The sequence below is a fragment of the Astyanax mexicanus genome, chromosome 6, assembly GCF_023375975.1.
Source record: "Astyanax mexicanus isolate ESR-SI-001 chromosome 6, AstMex3_surface, whole genome shotgun sequence".
Classification (NCBI taxonomy): domain Eukaryota; kingdom Metazoa; phylum Chordata; class Actinopteri; order Characiformes; family Acestrorhamphidae; genus Astyanax; species Astyanax mexicanus.
The window spans coordinates 33,235,396-33,258,417 of NC_064413.1; the positions used below are offsets into that span (position 1 = coordinate 33,235,396).

Here is a 23,022-nt window from a genome sequence, read left to right on the forward strand (position 1 = left end):
TGGGAATAAAAGTCCGTAATGAGACTGGCTCCTGCCTTCAGGCGGGCAAGGTAGGGTGAAGGCTTACAGTGGAGCTTGTCAGTTAACTCCCAGACACTGATCTACAGCAGCAGAAATGTCCTCTCACTCCAGATGGTGACATGGGTAGTCACTCTGTCACCCATGGTTACTTCCCATGCCTCTGGTATTTCCACGCAATCTCAGGGGAGGTGTGTGGGGTCAGAAGGGGCAGTGGGGGAGCGAATGGGGCCGTGCAAATGAGTGACTAACCGGATGAGATAGACTCTGTGGTGTGCAGCAAAAACCAGACTGTTAGAGAGTCCACACACAAGGCCTGACCTTATCGTGGGCAGTGACGAGGTGGAGAGCGTTCCTAAAGATTTAGCATCCAGACCAACTGTGTGAAATTCCCAGCCAAACCATACATTCATCCATTTGGCAACAGTGAGTCAGACTAACTATCGCAGCTGAATTCCATCAAAAGAGGCTCATTAACAGTCTGACCACAAACGCCTGTTTGTTTTGCTGCGCAGTAATGAAGACTTGTTCATCGCAAAATGGATTTGTAGCTGTAGTGATGGAACACAAGCATAGTCATTCCCCACAGTGGAATTTCAGTGCAGTCTCACTGTGGGAATAAAAATGAAGATGGTAATGATGGCCTCAGGCAGGTATATGCTACTTTCGACTGGGTCAAGCATTAGTGGACTTCTCAAGCAATACATAGGGAACTGCCCATTATATTGGTTTATAATGTTTACAGTGTATACATTTTTCTGCATACTAAGGCATGCAAAAGTTTAGGTAGCTCTAGTTTAAATTTTAGTGACTGTCAATAACTAAGTGAGTAGAAAACAAACTGATCTTTTAAAGGCATAAGGTTAAAGAACAAACTTTTTTCCAGCATTTCCAGTTAGTGTTGTATTTAGTATTTTAGAGAAAGAGGGTCACCATGCACAAGATGGGGCACCTCAAGAGTTTTCTTGTCTTAGACCCTAATTCACTCAGTTTTAAGGATGGGTTCTACACCACATTCCACAGTGCATGATATTAAAAGATACAAAGTGTGAGCCATAGCAGATATAAATATTATTTCAAGTATGTGCAGATATTAAGGCGTATTTAACAGCAAGTATTTCTCTAGTCCAACAAGACCGTCATCAGCAGTCATCTGTGTTACACTCTTACACCATAGCCTGCTGGCACTGAAGACTGCTGGTTGTTTTAAACTTGTAAAGAGATTATGATGTCATTCTAATGAACCTGGTTGAACATGCTTCCTGGAGCTTCCCGTTCCTCACCTTCTTCTTCGCCTTGTGATTAACAGATCCCCATAGTAATTACTGCTTTAATTGAACTGAAGCCTGAACCCCCCCTTAGAGTATGAGTAACAGTGGAGAAGTTGGCAGAGGGTCTTTCCACCCACCCTCAGCTGTTTCGCCCACACTGACCGGCTGTCCCCACAGTTAACCCCAGCACTCTAACTATGTGGGCGGAAACTCATACCGTCTGCAGATGACTAACAGTGTGTACTTTGCACCACACTGCTTATTGTTGGTGGTCTGTTTTGTGGGAGATAATGCACTGAACCAAGAAAAAACACAGCAGATAGGGAGCTAAGATATTTAGAGATTCTTGTAATAGGTTGTATGGTGGAAAAAAGGTTAGAGTAGGCCTGCCTAGAGGCATTGCACCTAAAAAGGCAAGATCCTTGAGGACCTTTTAAAGATTAGTCAGTTTGTAATGACACAGTACAACTTCTTGAGGTATTTTAGGGAACTTAAAACTCCTAATTAAACATACAGTTTTACCAATTCTTATGGGTGAAAGCTTGTTTCAAAGAGACAAAGTTCCTCATAGTTAGATCCAACTAAAAGTAACCTAATGATCCTCTAGTAATATTCATTCAGATGAGTCATTTGAATTCCAAATGTTTTATCCAGCCACCTCTAAGAACATGCTGAACATTGCTAAAGAACAATGTTTGCATTGAAGTTATTTAAGAAGCAACTTGTATTTTCCAGTGTAATGCTTTAAAAAGTTTCTATGTAGTTTTCATTAGAATCAAGGGGTATACTGTAAATAGGTAAACTCTCAATGACTGGGTTTTATATATATATACATATATATATATATATATATATATATATATATATACAGTATATATATATATATATATATATGTATATATATATATATATATACAGTATATATATATATATATATATATGTATATATATATATATATGGCAATTCTGTTGCCTCTATTATATATTATATATATTACACCCATTTGTAACATTGTGTAACTTACCAACATACATAAATTAAGAGCGGAAAAAACATTTGAGTATGAACTCTTCTGTCCATTCTGTTGCAGGTGATGGGTGTGGGCACACTGTTCTGAGCCCCAGGAGTGGTACAGTTGCTTCACGGAATTACCCAGGCACCTATCCCAACCACACACACTGTGAATGGAGTCTAAGGGTGCCACAGGGCCACACTCTCCACCTGACCTTCGGCGACTTTGACCTGGAGTGGAGCCATGACTGCAGGGCCGGCTCACTCACAGTTATAGACAAAAGTGGAGTAATCACACTGGGTAAAAAAATTATTTTCTCTCCTGAATGACTGTAGAAACACCCACAAACTCAATACAGTAGCCAAAATTTTGTGTTTAAAATACTATTATTAATATAATATTATAATATAATATTATGTAATATTAAATTCCCAACTTTTAGCTTACCAGTTTTTAAATTCTTTTGTGTCCATGTTTAGAAACATAACATGTATGTATATATATATATATATATATATATATATATATATATATATATATATATATATATATAATATGTATATATAATATGTATATAATATATTATAATATTGCTTGACTACAATTTGTATTTAGTGCCCAGTAAGATGACTCATCTTGTTGCTGTTTATTGCACATTATGTCCACATATTTGTGGACACAACGTCTATTGAAGGCATTTATGTTCCACTAGTTGCTGACACAGGTGTGCAGATGCCTACATACACACTAAGACCCTGTAGAGAAAGACTGTCATTAGAATAGAACTCTCTGGAGCAGATGTACAAATGAACCAACTGGCACCATGCCTAATGCCAGGTGTGAGCTAGAGGAGTAGTCTGCAGCTTGCATTGCATCGACCTTGGAAGCAGGGAAACTCTGTTCTCTGGAATGATGGTGCTCCACCCCATACCTTTGGGATGAGGTGGGTTGGTTGATCATCCAACATCCTGATCTGATTAGTGCTCTTGTTGCTGAAAGCAATCAAATGTATACAGCAATGCTCCAAAATCTAGTAGAAAGCCTTATCTGGACAGTAGAGACAGTAAATCCAACAAAAGCAGGATAAACACATTTAATACCACTGATTTTACCTTGGGAAGGACTTGTTAATGCGCTGTATCAGGTGTGTTGAGAGCATGTAAAACTCAAGATTGGGCAGTGCACTGGACCAAGATTTAGAACCACAGTTTTATATTTCTATATGTTTTAAATGTCTTTGCTATTCTAATAAAATGCGACTAAATGAGTCCATATCTTGGATCTCATGCTGTAGATATTTATGCTGTATGTACAGTCTGAGGACAAAAATCTAGACTGTCCAATTCCTCCAGTGAAGCTCTCTGTAGCAACCCTGCTCATTATGTTGTTGTTATTGGCAAATTCCAGAGGCTCTACCTCACACTATTCAGCAGCCCCAGCCAAGCCATGTGCCCACACAGGCACTCTGCATACCTCTCAGCACAGCAGTTACGTGATAGCGTCTCTCTTCACACTTCCCAAACGCACACAAACACAAATGTGTGCCCTCTGCACATGCACAAAGTACAAGGGCAAGTGACGGGATGTGGCGTGAGACCTCCAGGCTCCAGGGGTCCTGTATCTGTCAGTTGAGTGTGTGCGTGCATGTGTTTATGTGCATAATAGTATGTGCCATTTTTGGCTGTGTGTGAATCTGTGATTGTATGAGACTAAAAGAGCCTTGGGCTGTTCTGCTAAGTCTTCAGTGTTTCTTTGTGCATTTTTTTTTCTTGGGACAGACAGCGTCTGTTAGCACTGTTACATGGAATGTTAAATTTACCACCAGCTAGACCAAATGTTAAGTGGTACGCATTTGGATGAAGAAAGGGAGAAAAAGAAGTAACTGCATACTGTATAATCAGTCTTAACAACCAACACTGTATTTAGTTAAAAACGATGAGTTTGGTTTGATTTCAGGTTTTGTATCATTTAATACACTCAGCAAAGTATAGCAAAGAAAAATGGCTTTACATGAGCATGTTTATTAAGTTATGCTCTTTTCATGATTGATAACTATTAATAGTAACAGACTCTGAACACTTGGTTTGGTAATCAGGCAAACTGGCAATGGAATTGAAATCTGGTATCATTGGAAATGGCTCACGAGTTATCAAGCAAAAACTATTAAAAATATTGCTTAGGTACATAATGCCACATGATAATATATCTTTATATATATTATGCGCTGCTTACTACCAGACTCTAAGGGCCTGTTTACACCTGGCATTACTATTCCTTTTTTGATGACCTGGCTCACATTCAGACTTCGCTTGTCCACATGACAAGCCAGGTGTAAACAGCCTCAAGACACATTGTGATTGGATTAGGATTGGATGGATCTAACCACGTTCATAGGACAGGTTCTTAGATCTTGTTCACATTTAATACAAGTGTAAATAGAATGTGTTTTCTGTTATTGGATATCATAAGTGGAAATGCATCTGTTGACAAATTATAAATGCAAATAGTAATTACTATTACCACCTTAGATTCTCTCCCACTCTTGCACTATAATCCTTCCATTTTTACTGGTTTTGTGTGTTTGTGTGGGTGTGTGCACTCAAGCTTATTTACCCTAGAAAGATGGCAGTATTACAGATTGAGATCTTACCAGATTTTAAGAACCATATAATGATCTACATTTTGAAACAGTGTTTTGGATGAGATTGTTGATTTGTATGTGTGTTTTTGTGTGTTTTGAACAGGACCTCTGTGTGGGCAGCTGGCTGCCTCCAGCAGAAATGTATCTGTGAAGAGTAGTGAAGTCACTGTGCGCTTTGTGTCCAGCACCCACCGGTCTGGACGAGGCTTCCTGCTGTCATACTCCACCAGCCAACATCCAGGTACCGCTTTACCACAGACAGAACACAACACTGTCCACACATCTGTAGATTAACTTATGAAATTAACAGGATTGTTGGAGATTTCTTGGTGCATCTTGCAGTCTGCTTGTGGGCTGAATATGTTGGGATGGCATAATCTACTGTGGTGTATTTTTCCACTGTATATTCAATAATGATGTGCTCATAATTTGGATAATTGTTCAAAGTTTAAGAAGATAAAAAGATAAAAAAGTAATTCACTACTGTTTCACTGTTTCAATACATTATCCACTCAGTATTTATTTTGTATTCATAATATTTAAGGATTTTGCAAAAATATGATGGAATGCAGTTTTCAGAAGGTTTGTATTGTCCGCTTTACCAGTAACATGCTAAGCCCAGAGCAGCAAGGGTAGGGAAGCTGTTATGCTTCTTAAAAGTCAGTGTAGCATTACAACAATTTTAAAGTGAATGTAATGTTAGAATACTAAATATTGTTGATTAAAAGTAATTTATAAAAATATTCAGATAAAAAAATGCTAAGGAGTATGTGTTATATTGCTTTTTTTCCTAAATTGTAGCTTGACAGAATTGTACTGAGGTCAATCATTTTCACTGCTTACTATCTGACCAGCCCTGCTGGATTGGGGCACAGTAACCATCTCTGTATTAAACTCTGTGGCAGTTGCTGATATATGAAAAGTATTGCTGAAGGGGGAGAATTGAAAACATGGCTGAAAATAGGAGAGAGAAGATGCTCATGTTGAGTCATGCACTGTACTCAGTGAAGTGTGTCAGAAAGCTTTAAAGGAAGAATACTGAAGAATAATGCAAAATGAAGAGTGATCTTCCTGTTTACCTGTACAGCCTTAATGATCTTCCTGCAGAGTTGTACGCCCGTCTTTTTTTCCTGACAATTCCTTGAAGACTGAGCAGTTGCACTGCAGCTGTGAAGGAATGTGCTCACACTGCTTTCTCCCCACGTTCAGCACGTTTGCTTTGCGTATCCCTGGTAATACCTAGAAAACTTTGGTCAGCACTGCTCTACATTCTACCGTACACTTTAATAAGGTGGATGCCATTCACTCTCACACACTGCATTAATAAGGGGCATCTAAATGTAACTCTTTAATCGCTAGCCAAAAAAAATTAAATTACTGCCTTTTACTGTATGCCTATGCTTTAATAATATGATTTCACCTTACAGTGAATAGTGCCTTTGCAATTATTTTGTCATGAAAAAAGCATGAGAAAATCAACTTTGTGTCAATCAAAAATATGAATAGTAGATTTTTATCAACCCATATTCTCCTCTGGATACAGCACTACAAGCTGCATTATGCTTCTTGACTGAATTCTTATACATTATGATTATATAATGAGAACTTCTTTTTACACAATACAATAAAACATTTCTCTTGGCATATCCCAGCTTAGAAAACCAGGGTAAGAGATGCCCTTGGACCAGAGAGTAGCCCAGAGCTGCAAACACTGAGCCACATTTATTTATTTATTTATTTATTTATTTATTTTAATCCAGGCCCATGTTATTTGACCACCCCTCATCCAGTGCATTAACTTTCAATTTTTTATATTAAAGTTTTAAAAAGTATTAAAAACCATAATCATACTAGGTAACATTTTACCACAGCTTTGTAACACCTTTGCCACATCACGTCACACATAATATTTTAAGTAAATTTTGAATGAAATATACCTACAATACTTTTTAGCTTATGGATAACTTGCCTTGTTGCTCCTTTAAATAAAACATCAAACACAAATCATGTATTGGCTGCTTTACTATTGTTTGTAATTAGGCCAAAAAAAATGTGTAAATGATTTTTCTCAGTGAACTGTTTTTTTCTGTGCCTTTTTACTGTGGAATGACCTTGCATATTCCTTCAAATCAAGTCCTGACAGAGTTAACAAAGTTCCTCATGGTGAGCTCCACCTTTTGAAGGATGTATACACCAAATCCGGCTTACAGACAACAAGGACATTCCAGTTGACTAGGGGACTTGAGTGTAAACATCAGGCTGGGAGTGCTCTTCCTGAAAGCTGTTTATTCTCATGTCCCCCCTCACTTGTGACGTTCTGTTCAGCCGGTCAGCATGTGCGAATCCTTAAATAACTGCCCACTGAACGTGCCATAATGGTAGAGTGTATAAAAGCAAGGTGTTGTTTCTACCAAGGTATCTATTGAGTTGCTATGTAATTTAAAAGGGTGCACATTCTTAACCCACATGTGGGTTCATTAGAAAAATCACTATTGTAAAATATTCTGTGTATTTATTGGGCTGTACGCTGTGTTCATAACACTGTAATATATCCACAGCATAGGAGGCACACACTGTTTGACTGTAAAATGATCACCGAGGTGCAGAAGAACACAGATATGTGTGTCTTTGTGTGTATGTGTGTGTGAGAGTGAGCTGGGATGGTGTATTGGAATGCGGCTGTGCTGCTTCACTGAGCTGAAGAGTGTTTGCTCGGTAAGCGGGCCAGCAGGCTGCCTCTTCTAGTGGTCTGAATAGAAGAGACAGAGACAGGGAGAGAGAGGCCCCGAGACTGACCACACACTACAGAGAGGAGAGAGAGAGAGAGAGAGAGTAATTGTGTGCCCCCGCCTCCACTGCTGAAATAACCCGGCATGGCATGTTAACCATTGCATTGCCACAGAGTAGGCTGTTTCTCAGGTAATTTCCTAAAAGCCAATTTTCATGACACATACCAATATCTGTGAGAAATGATACATAGCATTACAGTTATGTTTCTGCAATATAAGGTTCTGCAGTTTAATGCTAAGACAGAGGCAAATAATTGTTCTAAACGACAATATTTTGTATTTGGAATTTGGGAGAAATGTTGTCTGTAGTTTATAAAATAAAACAACAATGTTCATTTTACTCAAACATATACCTATAAAAAGCAAAATCAGAGAAAATGATTCAGAAACTGAAGCTGGCTCATAATTTTTTTCAGAGCTGTATATTTGCTGAATATCCTCTCTCATTATTTTACTTGGTAATATATTTAATGTTATATTAAGGCAGAGACTGGACGACAGGGTGACATTAACAGGTGTGCAAAACATGTATTGGGACAGAGGCTGTGCCATAAGGAATCAGAGGTGGAGAGCATAAAATAACTAATCTTTGACAAATTAAAAAATAATCATCATATTAGTTCACTACCAGAATAATCATTAAGCCAGGCATACACTATGCAATTTTTATGCGATGTGACTGAATTTCATGATCTGGCTGAATTTTAGCTTTATTGTGCATAGTTTGTCGTGCAGTGTGAGAGGGCAAGCGATGTCTTATTAACTGCCCAAACAAGCTGCGAATAAGCAGTCGGACATGACTAGGGATTTCTGTCAGAAATTTTTTTCACTTGTCTCACAGTTAGGGTTGCAGCGGTAACCGGTTTCACGGTATACCGTGGTATTAAAATGCACGGTTATCATACCGTGTGTGTTTGCTTATTACCGGTAAAACGCAAGCCAGCGGAGAAACTCACCCGCGCATGCGCAACTCTGCTCCGCTTCAGCTACTCAGCACACAGCGGTGAGAACGGCAGAAAGTGCATCAGACTAGAGCTTAGATTCTCTGCCCGAACCAGACCTGACCCGAGGCCCGACCCGAGATCGGGTCTGTTCGGGCCGAGATTTCCCACCACATTCCTCGGGCCGGGTCGGGTTGGGCTCTAGAAAATAGTCTGAGATGTAGGCATCTGTTTTTTAATTATATATTTTATTTTTAAATAAAGCTCTGGTGTGATAATCACTATGTTAATGCTAAGTAACCAATTATTATTGTTAATGAAAACGAACCAAATAACGAAAACTGAAACTTAACTAACTTAATTATAAGCGCTGTTTTCACTCCCGCAGTTCTACAGCGGGGGGTGTTGTGCCGATTCTGTCCGCGAAGCGGGAGTCGGATTGAGCAGGGAGTCGGATTCGGCATAACAGCGGCAGCACGGCTGCACCTCGCGGCCCGCGGTGTTAGTTGTAAGCGCTCGCGATAGCCGCAAAATACGACAGAATACACTGAGGGAGCTGCAGAATTATGTATTGGACTAAAATGAGCACGAGGAGATAAAAGAGAACCTTTACCTGTGAGTAGCTCATATCAGAACACGCAAATCTCTCTCTCTCTCTCTCTCTCGCACGTGAACTTCTCCGCACTGTGTTTAGCTGTTCTTAAAAATAATTTTAATTAAATAATAGTTCTATGCTTCTATGTTAGTGTTAATTTACATAATTCTGATCATATTTCGCTCATTCAAACAGCCTGAAAACAGACTTGTAATCTTGTAATCAACAAGCTTGTAATCAATGTGGCCGTAAAGTCACAGCTAAAGGAGGAAATACATCAAACCTGTTCTCCCATCTCCGAGAACACCACCCCGCTGTGCAGCGCAAAGTATGTGTTCAGTTTATAATTTTAATCTGAACATAAATAAAATCTCTTTGTAGTCGTGCATAACCCATGCGGTAAGCGCCCGCAAAAGCGCTGAGTTATCCGAAATTTGGGCACGCAGGTACAGGCGTGAAGTGCGTGCTACGATGGATTCACGTGTCCGTGTAAAGGTCCTGGCCGGACTGGACGTGAAAGACGCCATTCATTTACATGCGTTCATTTTCAAATTCTGACGTGCCTGTTTTTCATATGTTGAAGGTTTTAAGTAGTGAAAGCCTTAAAATAGAAATCTCTATTGTGAGGATCATGTCAGAAATAAATCCCCTCTTTCTGCAGTATCTGGTTATATACCAACTTTTTTTTATATATATACACTCTTAATGCCCTTAAGAGTAGTGGAAAAACATGGTTTCCTTCACCTGATGGTGTAGTTTCTACAATAAATAGTTAATTGAACAAAAAAATAATAATATATGTAACAAACTGTGATACCGTGATAACCGTGATACCGCGGTATTTTCCGAGACGGTTATCATACCGTGAAAATCTCATACCGTTGCAACCCTACTCACAGTGTGAGCTGTCTTGCAAGCCAATGTCTTAATGTCACGACCACATATCATCCATCTACATATAAAATAAAAGAGGAAAATAGTATTGTGGATTACATACTGATACTGCATATTTTTTTAACCAACAGACAAAATCCAAGTCACTAATTACATTAATACACTACATTAATTCTTATCAGAAATAAAACAATTAACATAATCGTAAATGGTTTACCATGTTGTTGTTTTTTTCTCGACTCAAGCCAGTTCTAACATGTTGGATCATGGGATATCAAAGGCAGTGAATGATACATCTAAACTGCTTTCAGATGAAAGTACCTCAGCAGGCAGATTTTTGTACAAACATTAGATTTCATCATGACTCTGTACAATTTGTTTGAATACTGCCTAAGTACACAGCATTTATTTATTTATTTATTTATTTATTTATAGCCCTTATATTATTTGCATGGTGGACCATTATCCACCATCATTTGTCCAAAACAAATGGTGATTATGGTCATCTTTACCTTTGGTTTGGAAGAGTTAAATATTAAAGAACCTCTACAGAAGGTAATAGAATATTATTCTATGTTAAATAAAGACATTTCCTAGGACTGTTTCTTTTAACTAAGAACTATTTAGCAACCTTTTTTAAAGCTGTGAGAAAATCTAAAATCTTTCTTTTTTTTTTTGTTTACATTCCTATTCGTTGTCTGAACAGCTGAATCCTAAAAGCTGCTTTGCGTAATGTACAAGAACCCAATACGCTTCTCCAAAATGTCATGATGTTTCGGGAAAGCATTAAGATAAACACAGAAGCCACATCTTAAATCAGAAATGCCCTCGCATAGAGAAAGGAGCAATAAACTTCACACACTGAAGAATGCTGTAGAAGCGTACACTGCGTTCTGTGATGTGAACATGCTGTTTCCTGTTATTTGTTTACCTGTGTTAGCTGTGTCAGACTGACCAGACGCTTCTGTCAGACTGCATCATGACTTAGATTCAGGGGTCATTCTCACCGTCCTATATATGTCTTAGAGACCACACACAGAGGTCATGTGACTGTGTGGACATTCTTGTAGAGCATTAAGGAAAGTGTGGGCGAGATGCAGTCTGTGTATGTATGAGCCACTGTGTGGTGTTTATTTAAACTGATTTGTTGCATTGGTCTGCAGCTAAAGGTGCTGTTGTTTTTCTTTTCCTAGACCTCATCTCATGTCTTCAACGCGGAAGCCATTTCAGCTCCCAGCAGATCAGGTAAGAGGCTGGCATCAGGAACTGATGTGAACAGAGTAGCTCTATTCTCAACTATCACAATACTGAGGTACCAGTTTATTAGATGCCAACTTATTTTTTTTTTTTTAGAGGATTTTATCAGAAAAACCAACAATATTGCTATGTATTGTTAGCCACCACATGACCACTGTTGACCAGGGCTGTGTTCAAAACAGAAGGCAGTGGCCATGCAGTCTATGCTGCATTGTAATGAAGGTTCCTAAAACTAAATCACATTTGAGGTGCACTTCGATTAACAATGTCTTGACGTTCCCAGATTATTGACTATTACTCAACTACTTTCAGTTAGTGGTGTAAGTAATTAAAACCATTCAAATGTAAAAAGCCAAAATTTGCCTATTACACTAATTACATTAATAATTTCTCATCAGGAATAAAATAATTAACATAATCGTAAATGCTTTCACCATGTTGTTGTTTTTTCTCCACACAAGCCATTGCTAACATATTGGATTATGGGATATCTAAGGCAGTGAATGATGCATCTACACTGCTTTCCGATGAAAGTACCAGGATGCTGGCAGTATTTTGTACAAACATTAGATTTTGACATGACTCTGTACATTTCTGTTTGAATACCTAAGTAGACAGATTTTATATTATTTGGATGCTGGATCATTATCAGAACAGCTCTGACACCATGATAATGGAAAGTGAACCAAAAAGTACACCTGCAGACAGTATCTCTATACCTTTACAGTGTACATTACAGGGTATGTGTATCTGATTTCAATATTGTAGGTGTAGATAATAACTAGTAACACCCAAACGTATTAAAAGTTTGGTCCAACAATTAATCAATTTTGTCTGAGCCGTCCTGTCTTTGGTATACCATATATTTACATGAAAATGTTAATAGAGACGGATTCAAAATATCTGTTATATAATGTTATATTTGTATTACTAATTGTGTCTTTTTTTTGACTCCCTTTTGACCCAGCGCGTTCTGTCCTGGGGGCTGTAAGGATGTGGTTGGAGAAATCTGGGGCCACTATGAGCAAGGCTACCGGGATGTAAGCTGTTCATTTCATTTTAGAAAAGTGTAATTAAAATGCCGGTAGTGTTGAAAACTTCATTGTTATCATCTATTTATTTTAGATTTTATGTTGTTTAAACACTAAGATTTAAATCAGATTTTTAATGATGTGTGTAAGAGGATGCTGAAATGTGGCAATGTGTCATCTGTAGCGTGTGTGTGTGTGTGTGTTTTGTAGACATCTGTGCTGTGCAAAGCTGCTGTCCATGCAGGGGTCATATCAGACAGCCAGGGAGGCACGATCAATGTGACCCAGCAGAGGGGCATCACACTCTATGAGTCAAGCTTTGACAATGGAATTCTGTCCAAAACGTGAGTGTATAAATCCATGGATTGTTTTGAACATATAGCATATGGACAAAAGTATTTGGACACTATATTATTCATTGTTCCTGCCTAAATCAAGAGTGTTAACATTTGATTTACATTTATTCAGCTATTGTTGTTGTGGTAACTGTTTGCGGTAACTGAAAGTTTTTCATGTACTCATGGAACCCTTTTCCACTACACTTTGGAGCATTACTGTGAGGATTTAATTGCTTTTAGCCACGGGAGCTTAATTGAGGTCTGAATGTTGTATGATTACCAGTCTACCTCTATTCCCCAAATCTCCCAAAAGTGTGGGATGGCACACCATTATTTAAAAGAACACAGTTGCACTGATCCACAGCTAAATTCTTTATACTTTATACCCTTTTTTCCCCACACCTGGCTTTGGTGCCAACAGGTTCATGTTTATCTGCTCCAGGGAGTTAACTGGCAGTCTATTGGCACTACATTTCTACAGGGACTACACAATCTTTTTAAATAATTTAAAGTACTTAAATTAAATTAAATTAAATTAAATTAAATTAGCTAAATGTCCAAATACAAGCACAATAAAAGGGTTGCCCACAAAATTTGTAAGCAGAGTATAGATTATACCTAGGCTTAAGCTAAATCACAAAATCCTGTATAAATTTATGCTTAATCTGGGTTTTGACAACTAAGTGTTTTGATTATTAAGTCATAGATACTGCTTCACAGTGTGTTTATTTATTTATTTATTTTTTTCTTACAGGGGTTCATTGTCAGATAAGAGACTTGTCTTCAGCCGAGGTATTGCCGCTGCTGAGAAAATTTGCATGCAAACAGAACAACAAAGCTATGATTCTGTTATAATGTTACTGTAGCATCTTTTATAAAAAAAACACTGTCATTCCGGAAAGTCTAATCCTGCTAATTTGGCGAAAGTAAAGTAGTGATTTCCCTCTCAGGTTTGGCACCGGTTTTATGTGCAGTTTCAGCTATACACATAATTGTAGTGTAACTAATATGTACTTACAACTCCTGCTTAGTATTTACCTTAAATGTAGTGTCATCATTACTCAATTACACACTGCCCGAGCACGAAGTAGGTGTACAAACAACACCACAGTCACTGTTTACCTGCTAGGCCCATAATTTGAGAAATGGCAGACTTATTTAATTTGCTGCATTCTTCCCCTCCTCTCTTCTGTGTGACAGTCGGTGATAGTCCACTAGTGGTGACAACCTACAATGCCTCGTCTCTGTGGGAGGAGGAGGACAGGTTGGGCTGGCCTTTGGAGGACAGGGGCGTCAAAGGTCAGGGTCTGAGCTGGACAGCCAGCGTCCAGGATGAACAGCCATGGTTGGAGCTTGAGTTGTGGAACCGGAGCAGCATCACAGGTCAGGCCTTCATTATTATCACTCTGGCCCTGTCTTATGCAATGTTTATGTGTCTAAAAACATGCAAACTTTGCAACCGCTGCAAAAATGTCCTACTTGCAGGTAATTTGCTAACAGGGTCTCTGCAGGATTGGATTATATAGCGAATACTGTTTGTTGCTTAATTGTTACTTGCTGGTTTAATGAATATGAAATGTGGAATGCTTCTCTTTTAAGCTTCCAAATGTAGAGCAAGCAATGGCAACCGATGAGTTCAGCACCCATAGTGCAATTTAAAAAACTGAAGGTCACTTTGAAAATGGTAATTCCAAATATAGCAATACTACAGGAGGGCAGAGACTGTGACTGTTGCATTTTATTTAGCATCGTTGTATAGCAATATTTTATTTCAAGGAAAATGTAGGTATTCATCTGTGCAGTAAATATTTGTTTGCTTAGTAAAACACTAATGTTGAAATAAATATAAATAATACTAACATAGTAAGCAGGGATTTGAGGTATACCTAAGTATCAGTTTGTTTGATTTAGTCTTCTTTTACAATAATAAACACAGTTACTGCCAAGATTAAGCAACTTATGTTTGGTAAAAGACTTCTACACACTACTGTATGCAACCATACAGTCTGCACTGTATTTTCTTAGTTTTTTTGTTTCTCTGTTTTACTTTGTACAGGCCTCCTCACTGATTTTGTAATAGTAAACAATAATGTGGATAATCTGTGATGGAGAAAAAAAATATCAGAAGGAAAGACAACAGAGGAATATTTTGAAATGTTGACTTTAAGAATAATCTAAATGCTCAGACTTTTAGTACCGTTGCTACAGAAAGTGTTTGTGGTCAGTATGTTTATGGTTTATGCATCTGCCTCTGTTTGGATTTAATGGATATACTGTACTGTGTAAATGATCAAATGGCAAAAATCAGTTTACTTTTAATGTTTTAGATTAACTTTTTATTTGGTATTAACTTGGTTGTATGAAATGTTTCTTCTTTTTCTAGGAATAATAACAAAGGGACTGCCAAACATGTACATTGAGACTTATACCCTCATGTACAGCAAGGATCGCAAAATCTGGAAGGTTTATAAGGATCCAGCCAGCAAAGAGAAAAAGGTACACCGCTCTCACCAGAATAGCATTGTTTTACACCGCTATAGCAGCACTGCTTATCTCATTGTCTAATTCACTCTCTTGTTTGTATACAGGTGTTTGAGTCTTATTCTGATGGCCACACAGTTGCCTTCAACACCCTGCTGCCTCCAATATCAGCTCGCTACCTCCAGCTCCGACCGCAGCGCTGGCATGGCAGGGCGTCTGCAGAGGTGCAGGTGCTGGGCATTCCCTTGCCCCCTATCCGGCCCCGCTCTACCGGTACTGGTGAGACTCCATCTCTCTATTCAAGCTTGATCTTTTCTCTGGGTCTCTCTGCACCAAATGAAAGACAGGGCTAGACAACTGACAAACTGACATTTATCATACCAATATTTAGTATAGTGAGAATTATGTGGTGTTTCCCAAATGCTATCTTCATTATCAACTTTATTTCAACCCTCTCTACAGGTTCTACTGTGTTGAAGCTGAACCCTACTAAAATCGTGCATCAAGTTTCTACTGAGAGTCCTGTGATGACCAAAAGCCTAAATGAAAGTAAGTCTTTACTGCAAAAATAAATATAATACAAAAACATTGATCCTGTAACAGTCTGGCACTGATTCTACATAAAACTATTAGTTTAAACAGTTTCATGTAAACATACGTATAGTCCCTGTAGTCATGTAGACTTTAATTAATAAAAAAATAATTTATTAACAGTATAATTAATGCAATCATATATATATTTTTATTTAAACTGCCAACTGTTTAACAAATTGTGTAAATTATATTAAATGTGTATTTATAATATATATATATATATTTGATAGGTTTAACAATTTAAAAATGATCAATTCATTACATGTTCTGAGCACATCTGTATTTATTACTTTAATAATTCTTCAGATATCCCAATAAGTAATTCACAGGGATGATTTTGCACAGTACTCCTGTTAACCTGTAGGAATTCCATAACAAAATATCAACTGATTTAAGGTGAAATATTATGTTCTGTATTGATAATTAATAGTTCAGCTAATTGTAATTATTCTGTAATTAACTCTATAGTTAAGAGATATTTAAAAAAATAAATAATTAATCAAAATCCTTAGAAACTTAGACCTCAGTTTTTCATGATTTTCAAATCAAGGAGTTGCCGTGGAATTATACTATTATTGATCCTTGTCAATAAATCATGCCAACAGTATTCACTCTGTCATGTTTGTCATGTCATGCAACGCAATTGTTTTTAGCTGTTAAAGTTTCCTGTCATTATTCTTTATTTACATTATTTCATCATGTGGTTTTCTGTATGCTGGTCACTGCTGGCTCACAATTGTTTGAGCTCCTAACAATTAAATACCATATCATAATGATAGGGTGTGGTGAGGCTTGTGGAGACTTGAAGGATTGCATGAAAAACCTCAATGTTTATGTTATTAATTATTTGTCTCATTGACTAGGTATGTAAAACTGAAGTTGATATCAAATAAAGGTTGTCTTATTTTTTACAGGCTCCAGCCAGTCATTAATGTTGCTGGTGGGTGTGATTCTGGGCGTAGCTCTATGTCTGGGGTGTTTGTTTGCAGGTCTTTTGTGGAGGAGAAGGTACTTGTATTATATATATTATATATCTGTTCTTCTTACAACCTAGGATGTCACTATACATGTTTAATGCTATTTATATATATTTTAACCACTTGTGTTCAGTTCAAACTATCATTATATATTTTCTTTCAGGAAAAAGGCTGTGCATATGAAGAAGTGCTGCCTTGACTCAGGTAAACTTAGAATACAGTGTTTTGTTATTTCAGTCTCTGTAGCTCTAGGCTTGTTTTCCTGTGGTTTGTAATTAAGGTGTTACATGCTTAGGGTGTTCTTGTCTCTTGTGATTCAGGCTCAGAAAGTTTCAATGGAAAGAAGTTGCCTTATGCAGACTCTGAGCTCATTGCCTACCCTCTGACCAGGAGCGTCCACGATACTCTTCCAAACCCTCCTCTTAATGGTGAGCTCCCTCTAATGAACAGGTTATATATCTGTTTCATCTAGATATGCTAATCATCTGTTCTGTCTAGTTGCATCATCTCTGATATCATCTGTTTACTCTACGAATACTCAAAACACAGAGACAAAAACGAGCTAACCAGTAGCAATTTAGTTTGTTTTCCAATTAGGTCAGCAGCTTACTGAGGATTACATGAGCAGTCATAGAAGTGCTCAAAAATGTCAGTGAGACTTACTTTCTTATAAAAAAATGCAACTAGTATCATGTCCTATGACTTTTTGCCATGTCATGTGGAAGCTAAAGAAGGCTGTACTTTAAATATGGATGTGATTTCTGCTGGAGCTTCTCTGTTCACATAGACAAGATACCAGGTGCATCTAACTGGATGCCACAGGTCACATTGAGCATGCTAACCAGGGTTTAACCTCACTCACAAGATAACACCTCAAAACTTACAGCTGTAGGTATTCCCAAGCCACCTCCACACTCCCATGCCAAAATTCATAGGATATCAGCATGTAAAGGTGCTAAAAAAGGCTTCTTTGAGCGTTGCCATAGAAGAACCATTAGTGGTTCCATAAAGAAGCATTTTTGTAATAGAGAGGTTTAATGTACAGGTTATTTTTTTAACTTAAACAGTCTTTACACTCAAAGCTTTGTAGCAAATATCTTTCATCCTGAAACAAAAATGGTACTCTTTTATGGCCTATCTCAAATAGCTCTTGGTAGTATATTTATTTTTAAAGAGAATAACAAACTAAATAAGCATAATAATAGTCGTCCACAGCATTATTGTGTCCTTTTATTAATAAGTACAAGAGTTGTCCCTTTATTACTATGTAGCAGTGTTTTTCAGTCCTGCCCTGCATTTTATAGTGGTTTCCCTGCTTTATATCACCCATTTAGCTTGTTATCTCTTATTATTAGTTGAATCAGGTGTGTTATAATTGAGAAACACTGCTATAAAGCAATATGTTTTTTTTCTCAGTAAAATATTTTAAATATAGTTTTCTTTAATCTATGTCTTCCAAAGGAAATCTCTAAACTCCTTATTTATGTCCAGTATTAATGCATAAAGAATCTATTAAGAAATTTAATACAGTTTAATCAACAAAGAGCTTACAGTGCATGTCACATCAATAAAAAGACACAACACAGTGTGTTGGGAGGATGCTGCGGAGTACAAAAGGTCTTACAGTATCCAGAGATTACAAAGAGCTGTCAGACATAGTTCTAATTCATAGTGGGAATGAGGGGCTAGTGTGTCTGTAGTAGCAGGACAGAATGGGTAATGAGTGATAGTAACCCTTCTGTTCCCCTCATTCCCTGTGCCTGCTTCCACTGAGCAGATAGAGCAGCTCAACAGAGGGTTTTGATGGCTTAGACTCAGATTGTTTTCTTTTTTCTCTTTCCCTCTCAGTCTCTCTCTCTCTCTTTCTGTTTTTCTTTTCCTTCATGTCAGTGGCTCAGCAGCAGCATAGACTTGTCTTTCTTTAGTCAGCTGAGCCTCTCTGAAAGGAACCCTTTAATTGGTGCCCCAGTGATGGGCACTCATGCTGGAGCAGCACCCACCCACCCACCCGCCTCAGGCCAACACACACTTCAACAAGGCCTTCAGTCCGAAGTAGGACAGAGAATCATCAGCCAAGACAATTGGGGTCCCTTTTAGAGTCGCTCTAATTAAAGCAGCTTCGCCCTATTAGGATTCATGCAGTGAATCAGAGAATGAAGGGCTTGCATAGGAATGCATAGGAAATGCACTGGACTGAGAGTATGAAGAGTACATTATTGTGCCTGAGAAACTGGAAATTATGATAAAGACTGAAGACAGACATAATGACTGGTGGTCCAACATTTATTACATATGCATGTGTGCTGACTGTTGATGATTATGTATGTAGACTTTGTAACTGTGAAAGAGAAAATAAAATAGAAACACTATATTTGCCAGTGCTAATACTCTAATTACTTTTCGTTTAATAACCTTGTATAATACTTTGGGGAACACCGGAACACTAATTGTCTTGCCACAGCATGTTGGATTATCAAAGCTCATATCAAGACATAATTATTCGGGAAGCATAGCCAGTTCTCTTGTCTCTGTGAACTTTTCTCTGGCATAGTTAAGCTTATTGCATATTTCAACTGTAAACTGAAGGCATAGTACAGCATTAAAGAGCTCATATCAGATTTTAAAATATATATTTTCAGAGATTTTGTGAAATAATTTTTTTGAATATATATTTTTTGTAAACAATTAGGTTCGAATTCTGAATATCAGATTTGATTAGTTGTTTGAGTAATTGTTATCTCGGTGGCTCAACAGTTTAATGTTTTTAGGACTAATATCACGAGTTTTAAACAATTATCCTATTTTCAAAGAGCACTAAATAAATAAAAATGTATACGTTGCTCTGTTTTCCAAGATAATCCAGGATGTGTGGAAACTGTGAAACTCTAAATCCAGTGTATATTTTTAAAAAATGCAAAGCAGTTTGTTTTAAAATCATTGCTTTTGTGGTGTCCTAACTGACACATTTAAGCTCAATAAGAATTTAACATGATCTGTAACCTAACAGCATGTATGAAAATGTTGCTCAGTCTCCGCTGACCACAGTTTTAATATCAAGCAACTTTGGAAGAGAATTTCAAAAAGAGAAACTGATCATCTGTCCTTATAAGAATGGTCACACAGACTTTGAGAATCATGGTGGATTGTAGTGGCCCAGCACATTTTAAAGATGCTTATTGAATTCCTGTGTTTACAGACTATGCTGAGCCTGACGTGTTAGCAGGTGGGCAGAAGGTGGGCCTCACCTTCCGTCCAGAGTTGGAGGAGGGATACACTGTCCCGTTTGCCCTCAACCACTACGACACCCCGGGACAGCTGCCTGAGTATGCCGAGCCCTTGCCTCCCGAACCGGAATATGCAACGCCCTTTGGTGAGCAGTGCCCAGACCCCTCCATCCCTCCACAACTGGACACACTACACCCCCACTCTCAGCGGTTCCAGACAGTCTCTGGTACTCAGGTGGAGAGGGTTTTACCAGGCCAACCAGAGTATGACTGTCCTGCTCACCGTGGTCTCTCTAACGGATACTGCACTCCAGCCTTTAACGGCACTTGCCCACGGAAAGCTAGTGTGATCTACACGGAACCGCAGCCTCTAGAGCCACTTCTGCAGCATACCTACCACGAGCCCCTATAACTAACCATAGCAGGCTCTATAGAGGAGACATGCAGTCATACTAAACCTCTCTAACTGCTGCTTCATGCCTTCCATTTCAGTACTGTTTCTAGCAGGTCCACATTGACATGGCCTCATACTTAGTTGTTGGATTAACCATTGGAGAGGCTAGAGATTGAGACAACGTAAATATGCACTTTCCTGGAAAATTACTCTTATGTAATAAAATTTAATTGATTAATATCAAGCTAAGGGTTTCCACACAATGTGCCAACGTCCATATGAAAACGCAAATGTCACGTAACTGACGTTTTAATACAGTATGATTAATTTGCTTCTGTCTTTCAAAAGAGCTAATTCTGGCATCACTACTACTAATATAATTCATTTTATCTGTCATAAATCAAAACAAAACTAATCAAATCAAAATAAATAAATCAAAACTTCAATGAATAAATAATTCCTATTTAAAATTATAAATATTTATTTTAAATATTGATATAATTTAACTAAACCGTGCATTATGCAGCAAGCCTCTCCATATTTTATATTTGACATTTTTGATACTTCACTCTTCTAGCATGCTGAAAGTACACAACGTTATACAGCTAGCAACAAAAAAAACAGAAGGATGATATACCACAGTTACTATATAAAAACAAAGCTTAGGCCATTCACAAAAAATCTTTACAGTGACAAAGGATTGTGTAACTTGTGTATCTTAAGCTGATATCTGATTAGCTAACTAAGGCTACCTTAGCCCAGGACAAGTATAATCCTGTTCAAAAATCTACCCATCCTTGTCCTACGAGTGGCCACTTGTGTAACGTTGATGTTTCACACTTCCAAGTTGTGAGCTGAGGTCATTCAAAACATGTTAAAAAGGTACTGAAATGGAATGCTGAAACATTTAGAACTGTGAATGCCAAAAAGAGAGAGACTATAGGTGTCATACACTATCAATAACCCTCAAAACCCCATTCACCCCATGCACTGCCTGATTAACATTTCTACAATGATGCATACTTTTCTGACATAGATGTGTTCTGGACAGTTTCAGGCACTCATATGTACATTATTGGTTAATTTCTGTTCAGTCATGAATTAATTTGCACAAGATTTTTTTAAACCATTAGTGCTAATCAGTGACTGTAAAAAAAAAAACATGGACATCACAGTTTAATTCTCTTCCATTTCATATAAATTAAGACAAAATTGTCTGCCATTCTGCCATGTTTGTAACCACATATGTGTTGCCTGAACAGTAGAGACTAGACCATTTGTACAGGTTGGAATTAGACACTGGAAATGGAAAGGATTTAGAGAAAGTGAATGAGATGGAATATTAGCAGTTTTATCAATAAAACATGTAAAGGGGCGGAGCTACACATCTTATACTGCATCCAGACAGCAGAGGTTGTGCTGTTCATGATTTTCTTTAGTCACTGGTTCTAATTCATACAGTGAATGAGTTCTGAGATATGTGTGTTATATGTACTACTGCTGACTAATGACTGACACACTGAAATTAGTCTGCTTTATAAGAAGTTGCGGATCTGGAGTTATTTGAGATTATCTGATGGACCACTGACCTTCTGCGTATTTATATAAGTGTATGTGATCTTTTGATAGAACCTAATCAAAATATATATAGAAAGCTCTGTATATCTGTAAAATAAAGCTGTAATGCATTGTTTTTATAGAAATTCACTTTCGTCACAGGCTTTTTCTTTTGGGTGTGGGGGGATTACTTAAAATTAACTGTGTTAAGTCTTGTCTCTGTATTATAATCATGAAAAGATGACAACTATCACTAAGAACCCCTGAACTTGAGAAAACTGTGTAACAGTGTCTAACCTGAGTCATATTTGTGTGACATCCTGTAATAATACTCTGCTGCCCCAGTTCACATTCTTTCTTTAGTTTACAGTGAACTCATCAAGATGTGCACATGTGTGTAGCATGTCCTAGGGGAGGCTAAAAGTGTGAATTACTCTTCCTGAACTATAGGAAAGCACATCCTGAACATACCAATTCTCACATGCTGCTTGTGACCCCAGAATACAGTTTCAATGCTCTACAGCTTAATGGTGAAGGCGTTATACACCTCTAAATGATGTTTGCCTTGTCCACAGCATTTTAGTTGTCATGTACATGGTTTTCATACTGTAGAGCTGTAAGTGAAATAGGTATAGAAATCTGTGGGTTTTAAGGAAACTCATCTGCTGAACAGGAGGTGAATGTCTACTTTACAGAATGTCTTTAGTGCTGGTGAAAAGAAGATATTTATCCCCACCTTGTGGCTAAATCATCACATTACTGAAGTTACCCATGTGGATATGCTGTATGTGCCCTGAATGTGAAAGGAAAAATGAATCTGCTCTGATTTCAAAGACTAGTTAAATAAGTAGAGTATAAAAGCATGCTCAGAGTTTCATTATCAAATCAAATCAAATTGTGTTATTGACACATCCCAATACTGGTGAGCGAAAACTTGAATTGTGATTAGTCTCTCAGAGTAGCAGAAACACAATAAATACAAATAGAAAATATAGAATTCCACACAA

At 37.7% G+C, this 23,022-nt stretch overlaps 1 protein-coding gene across 2 annotated transcripts in view; it reads left to right on the forward strand.

Annotated features, from left to right (window-relative positions):
- Nucleotides 1–22,161, forward strand: part of si:dkey-34d22.1 (discoidin, CUB and LCCL domain-containing protein 1) — a 25,801-nt gene extending 3,640 nt beyond the window's left edge. The window contains exons 2-15 of one of the 2 annotated variants that reach the window (XM_049480571.1): nt 2,381–2,602; nt 5,047–5,184; nt 11,356–11,407; nt 12,387–12,459; nt 12,661–12,794; nt 13,543–13,580; nt 13,989–14,171; nt 15,172–15,284; nt 15,377–15,548; nt 15,732–15,818; nt 16,778–16,871; nt 17,004–17,044; nt 17,161–17,268; nt 20,037–22,161. In XM_049480571.1, the coding sequence (XP_049336528.1) occupies nt 2,381–2,602; nt 5,047–5,184; nt 11,356–11,407; nt 12,387–12,459; nt 12,661–12,794; nt 13,543–13,580; nt 13,989–14,171; nt 15,172–15,284; nt 15,377–15,548; nt 15,732–15,818; nt 16,778–16,871; nt 17,004–17,044; nt 17,161–17,268; nt 20,037–20,476 (1,895 nt within the window). In that variant the 3' untranslated portion in view covers nt 20,477–22,161. The remainder of the gene's footprint in view (nt 1–2,380; nt 2,603–5,046; nt 5,185–11,355; nt 11,408–12,386; nt 12,460–12,660; nt 12,795–13,542; nt 13,581–13,988; nt 14,172–15,171; nt 15,285–15,376; nt 15,549–15,731; nt 15,819–16,777; nt 16,872–17,003; nt 17,045–17,160; nt 17,269–20,036) is intronic. The other variant, XM_049480572.1, reaches the window with a different exon arrangement.
- Nucleotides 22,162–23,022: the final 861 nt, after the last annotated feature.